Source organism: Callorhinus ursinus, unplaced genomic scaffold (genome assembly GCF_003265705.2).
Source record: "Callorhinus ursinus isolate GAN/ISIS: 27379988/994484 unplaced genomic scaffold, GSC_fseal_2.0 scaffold10, whole genome shotgun sequence".
In the NCBI taxonomy this organism is placed as follows: domain Eukaryota; kingdom Metazoa; phylum Chordata; class Mammalia; order Carnivora; family Otariidae; genus Callorhinus; species Callorhinus ursinus.
Genome location: NW_027397072.1, coordinates 80,078,473 through 80,092,986, shown reverse-complemented (window position 1 = coordinate 80,092,986; position 14,514 = coordinate 80,078,473). Strand labels below are relative to the sequence as shown.

Sequence of the window (14,514 nt, the reverse complement as noted above, 5' to 3'; positions counted from 1 at the left end):
GCGCGCGGGACGGCAGCGGGTGCGCGCACAGCCGGCCAGGCGGCGCGCGGGGACGGGCGGGGGCCGCGTGGGGCGGCGGCGGGCTCGCCCCCCGGAGAGGGCCTCGCGCGCTCGGCTTTCTCCTTCCGGCGCGCCGCCGCCACATTCCGGGCCGGGCGGGCCGCGGCGCGGAGGCCGCCGGTGGCGGCGCCGAGGCCTCCGGGCGGGGCGGGCCTCCCGCGCTCCCGGCACGCGGGGACCCCGCGCGCTTCGCCCCCAGGCCCGCGAGGCTGAGCTTAGCCGCGAGCGGCTCGGAAGGGCCCGAGGACCCCGGCGAGCTCCGGCTGCACAGTGGGTGAGCTCTGGGACCGGCGGGTGTGGGTTTCGTAGACCCCGGGGACCCGACCCCCACCCCCATCCCGGGTGGATGGGAAGACGGGGCGAACCGGTGTTTCTTTGTGAGCACCATCCTAGGGTGTTTTGGTGACTTGAGGACCTCTCTAGTTGGTGGGATTAATGAGAAGAACCTCCATCACGTTAATTATGCAATAAGGCGGCGTCCTTGCTGCGGGATGGTGTGACCAGTGGAATGATTGATACTTGGTGATCTATAATTTACTTCTTTCATCTTTGGCTGAGAATTTGCATTTGTGATTGGGTGCAAAGAGAAAGAAAATGTTCCAACTTGGGTGCAGGGAACATGCAGAGAGAGAGGGCAGGGAAGAAGGAACATGTGCACCCTTTCCTAAGTGCACAGTTAAGTATATCTTTGGTGGGTGAGAGGGGAAAGGATGGTTGGAAATGGATGTTTCCTGCCTGATAGGCTGCAGAGTGCGCTCAGCCCTGATTTTGACAGTGGAGAGGCCGGTCAGAAGTTGGAGCTTGAAGTATAAATTTCTGCACTTCTGGCTGGGAAGATGAACCAGGTTTTCCAAAAGCTGTCGTTTTTGTTTTCCAAGTCTCTAAAGGCAGGAAAGGGCCAGTCAGTGAATAGAAAGCAGTGCAGCCAGGTTCTGTCTGGTTAGCTAAGGGGGAGGACTCATAAAGGGCTTTTTTTCTCTGAAACACCCAGAGTCTGGGCCTTTGGGCCGTAAAGAGTTGGGTATTGGTCAGTTTTAACTGCCAGGGTTAGAAATGTCTCAGACATTCTTAAAATTAGGCAGCTCAGCTTAGGTCCGACCGGCTTGCTGATCTCCAGTACCTATTCACACTGAAATTTTCAGTGACAGGGTGAAAAAGAAAAGACAGAAAGAGAGAAAATAGTCTCCCTTTTCTACCATCGTAATGATGAGTCCATCTTGGCTCAAAATTGGAATTTCAAGATGGAAAGAAAAATCTTTCCTTTGCTTTTCACCCTGAAGAATAGAATCTCAAAGAAATACCTGAGAGAAAAATTCTTTCCTTTCCCAAAATGAAAACTGGAGTGTTTGCAAAACTGAACAAAGGAGGGAAAGAATCAGGAAATATCCCAGGCAATTTGCAGGTATAGTCAGATCAATGTTCAAATGCTTGAGGTTAGACAATAAAAAGGTGGGAGAGAGCCAGAAATAGAAACGGGAGAGAGGTGAATTCAGGACCTTCAAGATTGCAGAAACGAAGTCTGTTTTCTTCTGATACAGGTCTGGAAGAATCTGGATGTGAGTACATAAAGCTTAATCTTTCCATCTGTATAACATCAAATTGCTTTTAGTTTTAACTTTGAGCTCTTCAGAGTAAAAGGAAACACAGCTAGAGTGTGCTATATGCATCCCAGGCAGTTTGGGCTATATTATGTGTTAAATGAGTTGTATGTTTATTTTGCCAGCCAACACTATTAAATCTGTAATCTCTCTAATTCCACGAGTTCGGCTTGTTTCCAGTTATTCATTCATGATGTGTCATTTGGCTAGAATTTGCCAGGGTGTTAAAGCCTAAAGAAATGCAAAATCCAGAGAACATCTTGCATTGGAAGATTTCATCATCTATCATCCTCTGCAGGAATCCTTTACCCAATGTCAAACATATAAAATAGGTATAATAGGATTTGATTCTTTTTGCTACAAAACTTCATTTTTCCTTTGAAGTTACAGGGAACAGTCTTTTAAACAGCTACCTTTTTTGGCACATTTAGAATACTTATTCATTTGCCAGGAATTCCAAATATACCCACCTCTGTAAGAGACCTGTTGTGCAAAATGTACTTGAATAATCAAAGTGGTTAACTATTTCCCAAGTATAAACCAATTTGTACTAAATAAGTCGATTTTGTCACTTCTAATGGTGCTTATTGTTTTTTTAATTATCCTGTACAGTGATAGGAGGAACCAAGAATCTCAGGCAAAGCAAATACTGCTGCAAGCAAGTGTGGATCCCAGGCCTCAGAAGGTATGTGAAGGAGAGTGTGAGCTCACTAGTTACTTGAGATTCATGTCATTTACTAATCTCATTGTCTCTTCTCTTGCTCGTATGGAGATTTAATGAAATTTAAAACTCTTAAATAGGAGTGTGTACACTTATACTTAGAGATGTTTTCTTAAATATAATAGTAGGAGAACCCTCCCAGGCTGGGGATTAGGTGAGTTTGGTTTGCTAAGAGCAGTGCCTGACATGTAGATAACCCTAGGCAGGTGTTTGCTGTTCATTATTGTTACTAGTGAGAATCTGGGTTTTTTTTTTAAGATTTTATTTATTCATTTGAGAGAGAGAGCAGAAAGAGAGAACACAAGTTGGGGAGAGGGGTAGAAGGAGAGGGACAAGGAGACTCCCCGCTGAGCAGGGATCCTGATATGGGGCTTGAGCCCAGGATCCTGAGATCATGACCTGAGCTGAAAGCAAATGCTCAACCGACTGAGCCACCCAGGCGCCCCCATGAGAATCTGTCTTAACCTCAGATACATTCTTCAGTTGGACAGAGTAAGGAGTGTGTTTTCATGCTGGTAACTAAGGATGATCAGTCATTCTAAGACAGCAAATTGTAATGATTATGACCAAGTAGACAAAGGAAGTTTCTGAACTTAGATTGAGAGAAACCCTGTGAATTTAAAAATCACCGTGACTGTCGTGGCACTTTATATATATTATAAATTTGTGTGCAATATTTTATTACGTTGTAACTTAGTAATTTTACTGATTAGGTGATAACATTTTAGCTCAAAATCCAAAGATATGGAAGGTTTGATTGTAGAATGTCTCCGGTTGCTCCAGCCCTTAGCTACAGTTTCCCTTCTTCCTCTTAATCCCCCCCAGGGCTACCAGCTGCTTGTGCATTACCAGTCTTTTTTTTGTGAAGTTTCCTTTAGTGCCTGGCTATGTTTTGAATGAATGTTAAAAACTGAACACTGGACATGTCCTTTCTCTGGGGTATGTATGTGATGGGGGTGGGGGATCCAGGAGTTTCCAGCTCCATAAAGGACCCTTGAAAGGATTCTTTATCTGGGCTACTTCCTAGACCTCTTGCTCACTCAGCATGAGGGACACTGTCTTCTTGCTGCTTTTGGGACACTGGGACACCGACACCTTTTGGGACACTGCTTTTGGGACACTGGGACACCTGAGCTGTTGGCTCAGGTGCTGCATGATTTCCCTCACTCTGTTCTGTTTCTTCTCAAGATTCCCCTTACCCTTCTTTGTTATTAACCGTGGCCCTTCACACTTGGTATTATCATATATATTAATAGCTCTATTTGTCCTGGTTCAAAGTGGGCACTTGGTCAGTATTGCTGAATGAATGAAAGACATTTGGAAAAAAGCTATTTAAACAGAGTTAAAGGGGCTTATTTACCACAGGACTTTTCAGAACCTTTAATAAGTCAGTATGCATAGCAAAAGTAGAACAAGGCAGGTGGAAGTCAAGCTCTTCCACACAAACCCAGAAAGGTTTTGTGCTTTTGGAGGACAGCTTAAACAAAGGGAAAAGCCACTGGCAGGAATATTATTGGCAGCTGACCAAAATGGATTTACGAGCATCTTTCTGAAAACGCAGGGGAGAGAGAATTTGTACCAGAAGATGGTAATAATACCAAACCCATTGTTAGTCATTACAAACATGTAAAATGTGTGCTGTCTTTCTTTTAGTTTAGAGGAAAAAAAAATAAAAAAGACTGAGGTTTCTGGTAGGTTCAGCTGTGTTTTTGCTTTCCTAACCCTGCTTTCCCCATAAGAAGGGAAGTCACCTTAACCACTATTTCTGATTTGTGGGTTTTCTAAGAGTTCAGCTCTCTGGCTTGGTTTCAGAACCTGACATCTGCAAGTGAAAATCTCCTTTAATGACTGGAAATAGGAAAGCTCCGAAAATGGGTATGCTGACTCCTGGGGGCCCAGGGGCTCGCTTCAGGGCAGCATACCGTGACCACCGGGGGCCTGGGGCACACTCAGATTTGCCACCATTAGCTGCAAGAGGCAACTTGGGAAGTTGCCTTGGCTCCTTGAACAAAGGAGAGTTAATTACAGAAAATGTCAGGCTTTTTAAAGGCCATTTGTCACCGGGCTACAGGGAGAGCAGTGGCCCTTGGCAGAGCCATGGAGGAAGGACTGTTGATTTCAGGCCCCAGTCTCTTTGCACACAGAAGTCGTGAGCCTTGAGGGTGTCATCCTTGTACAGGAGGCAAACCCCGTGGAGAATTGGTATATTCAGGGAAACAGTGCAGATAGTGGGGTGGGCTTAGAGGACCTGGGCCTAAGGGAATTTGGAATGCCTTTCATTTTGTTTAAACAAATAGGGCAAATTACTGTAATTTTTCCAAGGTCAGACCAAATCCTAATTCTACAGAGTCTAATTACCTATAGGTAGGAAGGCTGGAAAGAAGAGTAAGTGGGAGCAATGCTGGAGGTCTTTGATTCTAATTAAACCTCTTTAAGCTGATTTTTCAAAGCATCAATGGATGCTCATTGACAGTTTTTTGCTGCTAGTTTTCATTCTTATAATGGAAGGAGGTGGTAGGAGAATGGCTACTATGTCAGCATGCCTAGAATCTGCATTTTAAAGGGCTGGGGGCTTGGACCAACAGTTCTTAGCCCTGGCTGCTCATTAGAATCCTGTGCAGAGCTTTTAGAACAAGCCCTGGATCCATCTCCAGCGATATGTGTTGTCTTGGGTTCAGTGTTCTTGGGGCCCAGGGCATTGCTGTATTTTTTAAAAGCGCCCCAGGTGATTCTAATGTACACCCAGGGGTGGAAGCACCGCCCTAAACGTAAAGTCAGCCATCATTAGGTGCATACCTAGATTCAGAGTGCATGAACTTCCAAAGCAGAAGCATGCTATGCTATGGCTAACTGGAACCCCTCATCTTCAGTTTTCGTGAAAACCCAACCTGTCAGATATTGTGGATCTTACGCATTTATGTGCTGGTTTTTAGATCTCCTTAATGGAGATGATGATTATGGTGGCGGTGGTGGTCGTCATCATCTAGGAGGGTAGGTCTAGGTGGTGATGCAGAACACTTAGTTGTGTTAGAACATTCCTGCTGCACTTGTGGAAATGATGTTGAGGCTGGGGAATTGCCAAGTGGATAGTGCTTTACATCTTTGTGCTGTCAGAAGAATAGCTTCAAAATTTAAATCATGACACTGCTACCTCTCTTCTCATGGAAAACTCTCTTTAGTGGCTTTCCATTGCTGACAAGGTGAAGCTAAATTCCATAAATGCTCTATAAGATGCAGTGTTCTCTGACCATAGCTGCTTTTGCTCATCTCTAACGTTGATCTGGAAACTCCAGCCACTGGGGCTTCCTTTAGTTACTCAAGGGCCCCTGGCTTCTCCTGCCTAACCCCCGGGGCCTCCATTCCCTGCTGGTTCCCTGGCCCCGGGGACCTCCTTACATAACTGCTGTCCCTGACCTCTCCACCCAGGTTCTGTCCTTTTGTATTTTCCTCTCATAGAGCCTTGTCTCCACCTCACACCACTTCTGGGATAGACTCTTTGATGCATGTGGGTTAGATGGCAAGCTCTATGAGGACATAAACTGTGCATATGTGTTTGGTTTGGGACTCAGGGTCGTATCCCTGGCACCTATTTTGTTGGATGGATGAATATACCTTTTCGTGATGAAGTTGGCAAATAATTATTTTTAGGTTTTTGTGTCCTTAAAAGTATATGCTGATATACATCTACTTGTGTTTGTGTGTCATATGTTATGAACTGTAGAGATACTGGGCCTGAGGGGAGGGGTACTTGAGAGGGACCAAGCTTTAGTCTTACTGGTTCTGGTTGGCACACATAGCACGACTCAGAGAACAAGTCCTGGTTTATCTAAATTTTCACCTCAACAGCTTTTTTCTCTTAAGTCTGTGTGTAATTTGTGAATTTCTTCACTACAGACCACGGGGAAGAAAAGGTAGGCGCTTAAAAATAGTGCATCTCTCCACCCCAGGCTTTCCCTGCCCAGCAGGGGCCTCCCTAGAAAGCACCCATATGTAATGCACTGTTTCCTTTCAGGCCCTGGGTGAACATGCTTTCCCACCTTCTTCTGCAGCTGGCCCTGCCTTCCTCTGTGCAGGGAAGACCGCCTTCCAAACCGCTGCTGCCACTTCTGTCAGAAGACTCCTCCCTGATGGAGGAATAAGTCTGGGGTGCAGGGCCATTAGAGCCAGGTGGGGCAGAGAGGGGCTCCAGCCTTATTTTTCTAACACTTCCTTTCCTTTAAAAACACTCAAGTAAGTACAGCAAAACTATTAGAGCCAAGAATCTGTTTTTCTTATATTAGTCTCTGCACTTTGTTTTAAATATTAAATCATTTTTAAAAGCTAAATAAAAACTAATGTAGACAGGGGCGCCTGGGTGGCTCAGTCGGTTAAGCATCTGCCTTCAGCTCAGGTCATGATCCTGGGGATCAAGCCCCACATCAGGTTCCCTGCTCGGCGGGGAGTCTGCTTCTCCCTCCGCCCCTCACCCCGCACGTCCTCTCCTGCTTTCTCTCTCTCTCTCTCTCAAATAAATAAAATCTTAAAAAAAAAACTAAAACAAATGAAGACAGAGGTGTATTTATTAAATATTCAGATACATGTTGATTTTGTCACTTAACCATTTTTTCCCAGCTAGAAAAGTATTTACCATCCTTTCCCACACTTTACCAAGTGGTAAGGAAACTGCAATCAGTAGTGGTCAGGTAGAAAAAATAAACAGAAATAAATACCACCAGGGGGCATGTAAGTAAGTGGCATCTTTTATATTTTATTAGTTTTTACTATAAAATGGTATAAAATTAGTTTTTACTATAAAAAAACTTGCAAAAGTTTTTTTTAATATGTAAGTGTACAAAGCAAAAAATAACTGCTTTCATCATCTCAAGATTGTAGTCTGTGCATTACATGCATGTATGTGTTTGGATATATGTATGATCACGTACATTCACATATATAACTTTTTTACAGAGAGGATCATACATTCAATTTTGCAACTTGCCCTTTTTGTTTACAGATATAAATTGACATTTTGGATCTCTGTAATTGGCTTGCCCTTCAGCACAGAGTTTTATTTAAAATTTAAAAAAAATTTTTGGACTCCAGTGAGATTTCTTAACCACCCCCCTGAGTCAGTATATTTAAGTTGTATATCTGTTCAAATGCGTGTTAAGTGCTGTAATTTATAAAATACAATTTTATTTTCAAGTAATACTGAAGTCCTAGTAACTTTTAATTGTTTTCTAGTCTCAGGTAATAGGTATCAAATACATAACTACTCTCATGTGGATACTGGAGAAATATTTTGAGGTTGTTGAAATTGGGGGCCTCATCCTTTAAAGAGTTTGGGAACTCTCGGGTAGAAGGTTGGGATAGGTACCTTCAGAAGTACCTTTCATCTCTCCTGAGTTTTCCTAATAAGTTTCTAGGTGGATGGAGGCATTCAGCAAATAATGGTTGTTGTCTTACTGAATGCCGGGCACTATTCTAGTCCTTGGTGTACTCGAGGGCACTTACATTCTACTAGGGGGGCAGATGGTGAATGAGTGAAAACAGGCTGTGGTAGTTGCAGTGCAGGATGTGAAAGTAGGTGGGGTGATGGACAGAGGCTTTGGGGGTTTCCAACAGAGTGGGCATCAGGGAGAGCTGACTCTTCCTCTGCTGTGCATGGGAGGGAAGCCAGCTCTGCTTACCTCCCATTTACAGAAGCCCAATGGCCGGCAGAGAGCGCTCCCTCCCGAGCTGCCTTTCACAGTGACCTCTCTTAGGCTCTGTGGCTGCAAAGGGACCTGCAGCAGGGCACAGGGTCATTGTCAGACCTCAGTCTAGTCTGGGCGGCTCTACCCAAGACACTGGTGAGGTCTGTGACTTTATACTCCTCGAGAGAACATTTTTTAGCAGGGCCTAGGGCTTATGCACATGAACCTTTCCACATCTGCAGCCCTCATCAGGGTCCCCAGGTGTCTTGGGCTGTCCCTGCCCCGTCCAGGTGGGCTGTGACAGGGATGAGAGGGAGGTAGGGGCCTTGCAGACCTCCCTTCTCCCGACTTAGTGCAGCTGCCAGGCTCCGAGCAGGAAGGGGCACTCTAGATGTCCTAGTTCAATAGGGGTTTAATTGAAGTCACTTCCAAGTTGAACGTGTTTGAAGTAAAATTCCCCATCGGAAAGAAGACATTGGCTGGTGGATTGTAAGTTGTAGAGGAGGTACTTTGGCAGGCTCTGTCTCACGGGGACCTCACAACACACTGGTAGGTATGCAGTGGTGGTTTTATCCTTACAGATGTGAAAATTGGGAAGATTTTCTGGGAGAAGAGAATTAGACCCCCACCCCCTGACCCCAGGCCTGGGTGAAAAAGTAAAGCATTCCTGGCTTGGAATTAAAATCCAAGCCTTAGGAAGGCAGGCATGGCCTCAGGATAATGCAGCTCTCCCATCTCAACGAGCCCAGATGCAGAAATCCTATCCCTGAGCCACTTGGCTTCCTGTAGAGCAGATGATACAACCCTTCATTTTCATGTTAAGGCTGTTTATTCATCATCTCCCTACTTTTATGTAGAGGTGAGCTCAGTGGGCACACTCAAATTAGATCCCTTCAGAAGACTAGTTCCCACTGTAAAGATTAGATTCTTAAGCCATAAAACCCTCCCAAGTGCCACCTTGATGCCCAGGAGGGTGCTTAGGGGCTGGAAGCCTAGGTCTGAGCAGAGCAGGGCACCATGAGCAAGCAGCGCCGAGAGGTTTTCTGGCTCTGCAGAATAAGCATGTGTGAGGGAGGCAGCCTCAGGTGGCTCCCCTCATCCGTATTCGCTTGTCCACAGCACTTCTCTTAGCAAAGCATGGGTTGCAAGCCCCAGGCCACTCAGCACCCAGAGTGTTCCTCAGCCTCTAAGGCTTCCTGAAAACTGGTCCAAAGGAACAAATACCCCTCTGTTTTGGCTGCGTACCTCCTGCCTGGTACTTGTCTCCTTTCTCTTTACTCCCTCCCCTGCCCACACTGGTACCTCTGCCCTTCTGCCCTTCTGCTAGAAAAGGCCTGCCGTTGGGGTTTCTCAGTGGAGTGCTCCCACTGTGACCCATGGGGACGGACCCCCTCTGAGTATCACTGTCTCTCAGTGTCCCTATGCTGCCAGGCGCAGTCTTGCCTCACTTGTCTCTGGAAGACAAGAATTAGGAACTTGAGCCCCCTGGGATGAGTCTGCCTTTCTTTTCCCCTCTTCTTGGGGCAGACCACGCTGTCGCATTCATTTCTGGCCACTAGACTTAGAAGGCTATTTGCAGATCAAATTGGAAAGTCAGAGAGGGTCGGTTTATGTTTATAGGGGCACGGCTACAGGCCCTTTAATCCTCGAAACCACCCTGGAAGGAGGAGGGCCTTGTCTCAGTGTTGGGAAATCAAGGTTTAGGGAGGTTAAGTGACTGTGCTGAGTCACAGAGCTGGTGAGTGGTGGGGCCGTCTAGGTGCTCTCCTTTGTGCCGTGCTGCCTCGGACGAGCAGGACTGAGGGAGAAAGGAAGACTCAACTCAGGCCAGCTTCAGGCAGCTCGAGAGGAGTGCGCATGCCCCGTGTTGGGCAGTGCGGCCAGATAGAATACAGGACTCCCAGTGACATTTGAAACTCAGAAACAACAAATCACTCTTTAAAGTGTAAGTATGTGCCTTATAATATTTGGGACATACTTCTACTAAGACATTATTCATAGTAGTCCCCCCTTATCTGCGATTTCACTCTCCATAGTTTCAGTTACCCGCGGTCAGCCGCGGTCCGGAAGCAGATGATCCTCCTTCTGACGAATGGTCAGAAGGTTGGTAGTAGCCTAATGCTATGCCACTGTGCCCATGTCATTGCCCTCCCTGCAGCTCATCTCATAAGCAGTTTCCCATCTCACATCATCACAGGAAGGGTAAGTACAGCACAATAAGAGAGAGAGAGTCCACATTTACATAACTTTTGTTATGGTATGTTGTTACAATGGTTCTATTTTATTATTAGTTATCATTGTTAATCTCTTACTGTGCCTAATTTATAAATTAAACTTTCCCATAGTATGTATAGGAAAAAGCACAGTCTACAGGGTTCGGTACTGTCTGTGGTTTCAGGCACCTACTGGGAGTCTTGGAAAGGATCCCCAGTGGATAAGGGAGACTACTGTATTGTTTATCTGAAATTCAAATATAACTGGGTGTCCTACATTTTTATTTAGTTAATCTGGCAACCCTGTTTGAAGACCCCAGGAAACACACTGGGTCTAATGGGTGAGCACATGAGGTGACCGAGGGTAGTTCCCAAACCACCCAGTAAATGCACAGGCTGCATCTCCCCATTAAGGGATAGATTTAAGTATAGGCTGGATAACCACTTGGTGGAGGGAATTCAGGTTTCAGATGCCTGGTTCCATTGAGATTCTAGGAGGTAATTGTTGTTGAGACAAGGAGGAAAGTTGATTACCTGGGTCCCCGCTGAGCTCTGTCCCATCCAGCATTCAGAAGCTGTCTGAAATCATATGTCATCAGCGCCTCGTTGAGGGGACCAGTTCTCCCTGCTGCCCAGGAGTGATGGATGGCCTCAGTCAGCTAGTGGAAACCAACCCAGCCCAGCATGGCCTCTTTAAGTGGTTTGGTTTGGCTTGAAGAAGCACTTTGTTAAAGGTGAAATGAAACACACTCTTTTTTTTGTCTCACTTGCCAAGAACTGACTGTGACTTCCTGGCTCTTTATGTGTCCCCTGCAGCATGACCTGCTGAGGACTGACATGCCCTGCATCACTCCGGGCAGTGACAGCATGAAAAACACCCACCCCCAAGGTTCTGCGCAGACTCTTGCAGGCAAGTGAATGGAGACACAGAAGCCCTGGTGTTCATTTGTCCTGTTTTAGAGATTCTGTAGGTGTGGCTACATCTATCTTGTCAGCATGTCAGGATTTTACGCAGGGCCTGCTTGTAATTGCCTCAGTATGGCTTCTGCCCTCCACAAATTACCACAGCCAAGGTCTGACCCTTGGCGGACTCCTTCTGCCCTCCTGCTTCCAGGCACTGGCTATTGCTGGGTACCAGGAGTATGTTTTGATGTTCGCTTGGGCCAGAAAGGAGTTATGAGGCAAATCTACAAAAGCAAAATCTTATCGTGTATTCCCAAAACAAACAGAAATGTCTCCTCTCCATTAGAGTGTTTTAAATCTGTTTGAATTACCAGATTGACAACTTCATATTATTAATTAAGAATAAAATTTAAGTACTAAGTCAACAAACCCCTGTATCAATAGAAAATTTTTTTCAAATATTCATATTGTTGCTGTTAACTAAAACCACCTGTTCTTTTTATTACTTTATGTTTAATTGATGTATTTATAAGCGCCAGGGGCATCTCACTTTTGTTTTCCAGGAAGAATTACTGAATGGCTGACATTTGACAACATGCACCACCAGTGGCTTCTGTTGGCCGCATGCTTTTGGGTGATTTTCATGTTCATGGTGGCTAGCAAATTTATCACGTTGACCTTTAAAGACCCCGATGGTAGGTATGCTTCCTTGTGGAATGGATTTTGGCTAATCCAGACAATGCTGTGGTATTGTTTCTGGGTATATGCACGGATGACCTTTGTCACACATTCGAAGGAACATTAACCTCGAAGGTTATGGTGTCCAATTCCTTCATGTTACAGAGGTGCAGAAGGGGAGGTGGGAAGGGACAAAGGTGTCTTCCCTGCATCTCCCTTGGGGGCGGGTGGAGCGTGCTTTCTCTGTGGGCTTCTTTGGTGGCCTCTTACCAGCAATACTATTTGCTAGGTCATCTCCTGGGCTCCAGGCTTGGGATTTTGCCCTGCTTGGTGTCATCATGAGACGCTGCCATGATTGACCAGCATCCCTGTGTTCTAGTTGGTGCTGCATGCTGTTAGCCGTGCGTTTGAAAGTCACCTTCGGTTCACCGGGAGGAAGGTGATTTAAATATTGTGTCTGGTAGTCTTTGAGGTAACTCCCCTTGACTTGATGATGTAGGTGTTCAGATGAAGATGTACAAAGAGCACCAAACCCAGATTCAGAAGAACTTATTTTAGTTTATGCCCTTGACCTTTGCTTACCTAGGCGTTAGTGGTTTTTTTCCTGCAAGAGAGACATGCTCTGACAGCTCCAAGATTGACCTGAGTACAGTGAGGGTCTCTGATCTGTGAGGTTGCTGGCGTATGTAAGGAGGTGCACCTGGAACCCTGAGGCAACTCCTTCCATGGCAAAGTGAGGCAAGACAAACGGGAGATGTTGAAAAGGCTCATGAGCAGCTTCAGGTTGGCCTGACGACGTCTGCCTAATAGGATGCTTGTGAATGTGGGTGTGCACAGCATCTTAACTCTGTACAACCCTTCACACATTCTCCTGCAGGCAGCGGCCCTTAGGAAGGGGGGATCAGGAGAGTGTCCATCCGTTCCAGCAGTTTTCCCCACTTTCTCCCAGCAGCTGCATGAACGGTGCCCTGTGAGTGGCCAGCAGGCTCTGGGCTCCACTGCAGCCCAGATACTCCCTGCTGTCAGGCTGTGCAGCGCCCCACCCCGGGGGCCCAATGCTCCATTCATTCTCTCTCCCTCCTCCATGCTGTCTGTAGAGGAACAACAAGGCTGGAAGGCAGATGTGCAGGCCAAAGAGGGAGGCCCTGAAATGAGCCCCAAGAGCTAGTTCTCAGCTCCAGGGTTTCCACTCAGTAACTCAGCTCCTCTATGCTCGGGCCCGACAGGCCGTCATTACAGGTACCACCCCCACCTTCCAGGAGCTCTTGTGAGGACCTGAGGGGTTCTTACAGCCTCGGGATGGCGGCATTAACTGCAGGAGCATCACAGAGCACTGTGGGTAATCACAGACAATCATGGCTCCCACCTGGCTCCCACCAGGCACTGGGGCCTCTGTTAGGACAGCAGGCACCGAATCTAGGGGGTCGTTAGAGTCTGAGACTGTGATTTCCGCTTGACCAATTAGCTGTTTCTCCAGCTGCTCCAGTCCAGCTCCACTTACCTCTGATGGAGGTCCCTCCTCAAGAGTAAGAGCAGTGGTTCTCACCCTGTGGCACTCTAGAACTGTCTGTGGGACTTTGTAAACCTTTCTCTGCTGGCCCGACCAGAGACCAAGTGAGTTAGAATCTCTAGGAACGCACCTCTAGAGAACCACAAACGTAGAAAGAGCTGCAGCTGCTGAGAATATGAATCTGTTGTTACAACAAGTCCACACGTTTTACTCATGCTTCCCTTAAATGTCACCTCCTGGTAAGGAAGGCACTTCAAAGGCAAGTCATGAGGTTAAATGGTTAATGGTTTACTTTCTTTCAAAAACTAGGAGTATAGCTAATGTATTTTACGAGACTTCCACCAAAAATAATTGAGATGTGTGCCCTTTGAATTGTAGTGTTCTCTGGCAGAATAGCCTCTGAAGAGCATGGCATTCCTCAGTGGTATCTGATAAGCAACGTGTCATTCTGCTAGGTTGTGGCAAGTTTTAAGCTGAACACTTTCGGGAAAGTGTAGAAGCTCTAGAGGGTTTTGTGAAGTGTGGAGCAAACAGTTAAAAGGGATAGAGGATGAAACTTACAGGGAAAGATGAAAAGCTTTACGATTTTAAACCTGGCGGAAAGATCTGTGGTCGTCTTAGGTGCTGCTCACCAAATAGCTCTTACACTCTTGGATGTTTGGTGTGGTTGCTGTGGTTAGTGAATGGGAGCACAGTGGTGCAGACAACTTCTGGTGGGAACCTCAGAGCACGCTTGGCCCCACTGCCCCTCTCCTACCTCCAGGAAGTGGGAGCCACCGGTGAGGACAGTGTCAGTCCCACACTGTGCAGGAAACTTAGAGTGAGAACCCTTTGTCAGGCTCAAATGTAACCCAGCCTTTCTTGAGCACACAGAAAGTATCTAATTGTCCCTAAGTTCTTGGTTGGGATCACGAAGATGGATGTTCACTGGCTGAGTTCTGAATGAAGGAAACAAGCTCCAATGCAGGGTGTCTTGCCAATCTGGGTGACAGAGCAGGGATGGAGCACCCATGAGAAGTTAAACACACAGCCTTCGAGGAGGCCGTCCGTGAGGGCATTGCCTGCCCCTCTAGGGCTGTGGTTTGGTGGCTACAGTCACTTAGCCTTAGGGGGCCCCCTTTGTCTAGGAATGCATTTAAACCCCCCTGGTGGATCT

General features: G+C 46.5%; 1 protein-coding gene across 7 annotated transcripts in view; it reads left to right on the top strand.

Annotated features, from left to right (window-relative positions):
- The first annotated feature begins 93 nt into the window (after positions 1-93).
- CHST10 (carbohydrate sulfotransferase 10) overlaps positions 94-14,514 on the top strand; it is a 32,369-nt gene continuing 17,948 nt past the window's right edge. For 3 of the 7 annotated variants that reach the window (XR_012379873.1, XR_012379874.1, XM_073897857.1), the window contains exons 1-4: positions 95-334; positions 2,271-2,343; positions 11,084-11,177; positions 11,734-11,865. Coding sequence is in view for 5 of the 7 variants with exons in the window: in XM_073897857.1 (XP_073753958.1) it covers positions 11,105-11,177; positions 11,734-11,865 (205 nt within the window). In the remaining 2 variants the exon portion in view is untranslated. Of the gene's footprint in view, positions 335-1,599; positions 1,617-2,270; positions 2,344-11,083; positions 11,182-11,733; positions 11,870-14,514 lie in introns of those variants that run through there. The other 4 variants (XM_073897858.1, XM_025869017.2, XM_073897859.1 and 1 more) reach the window with 4 other exon arrangements.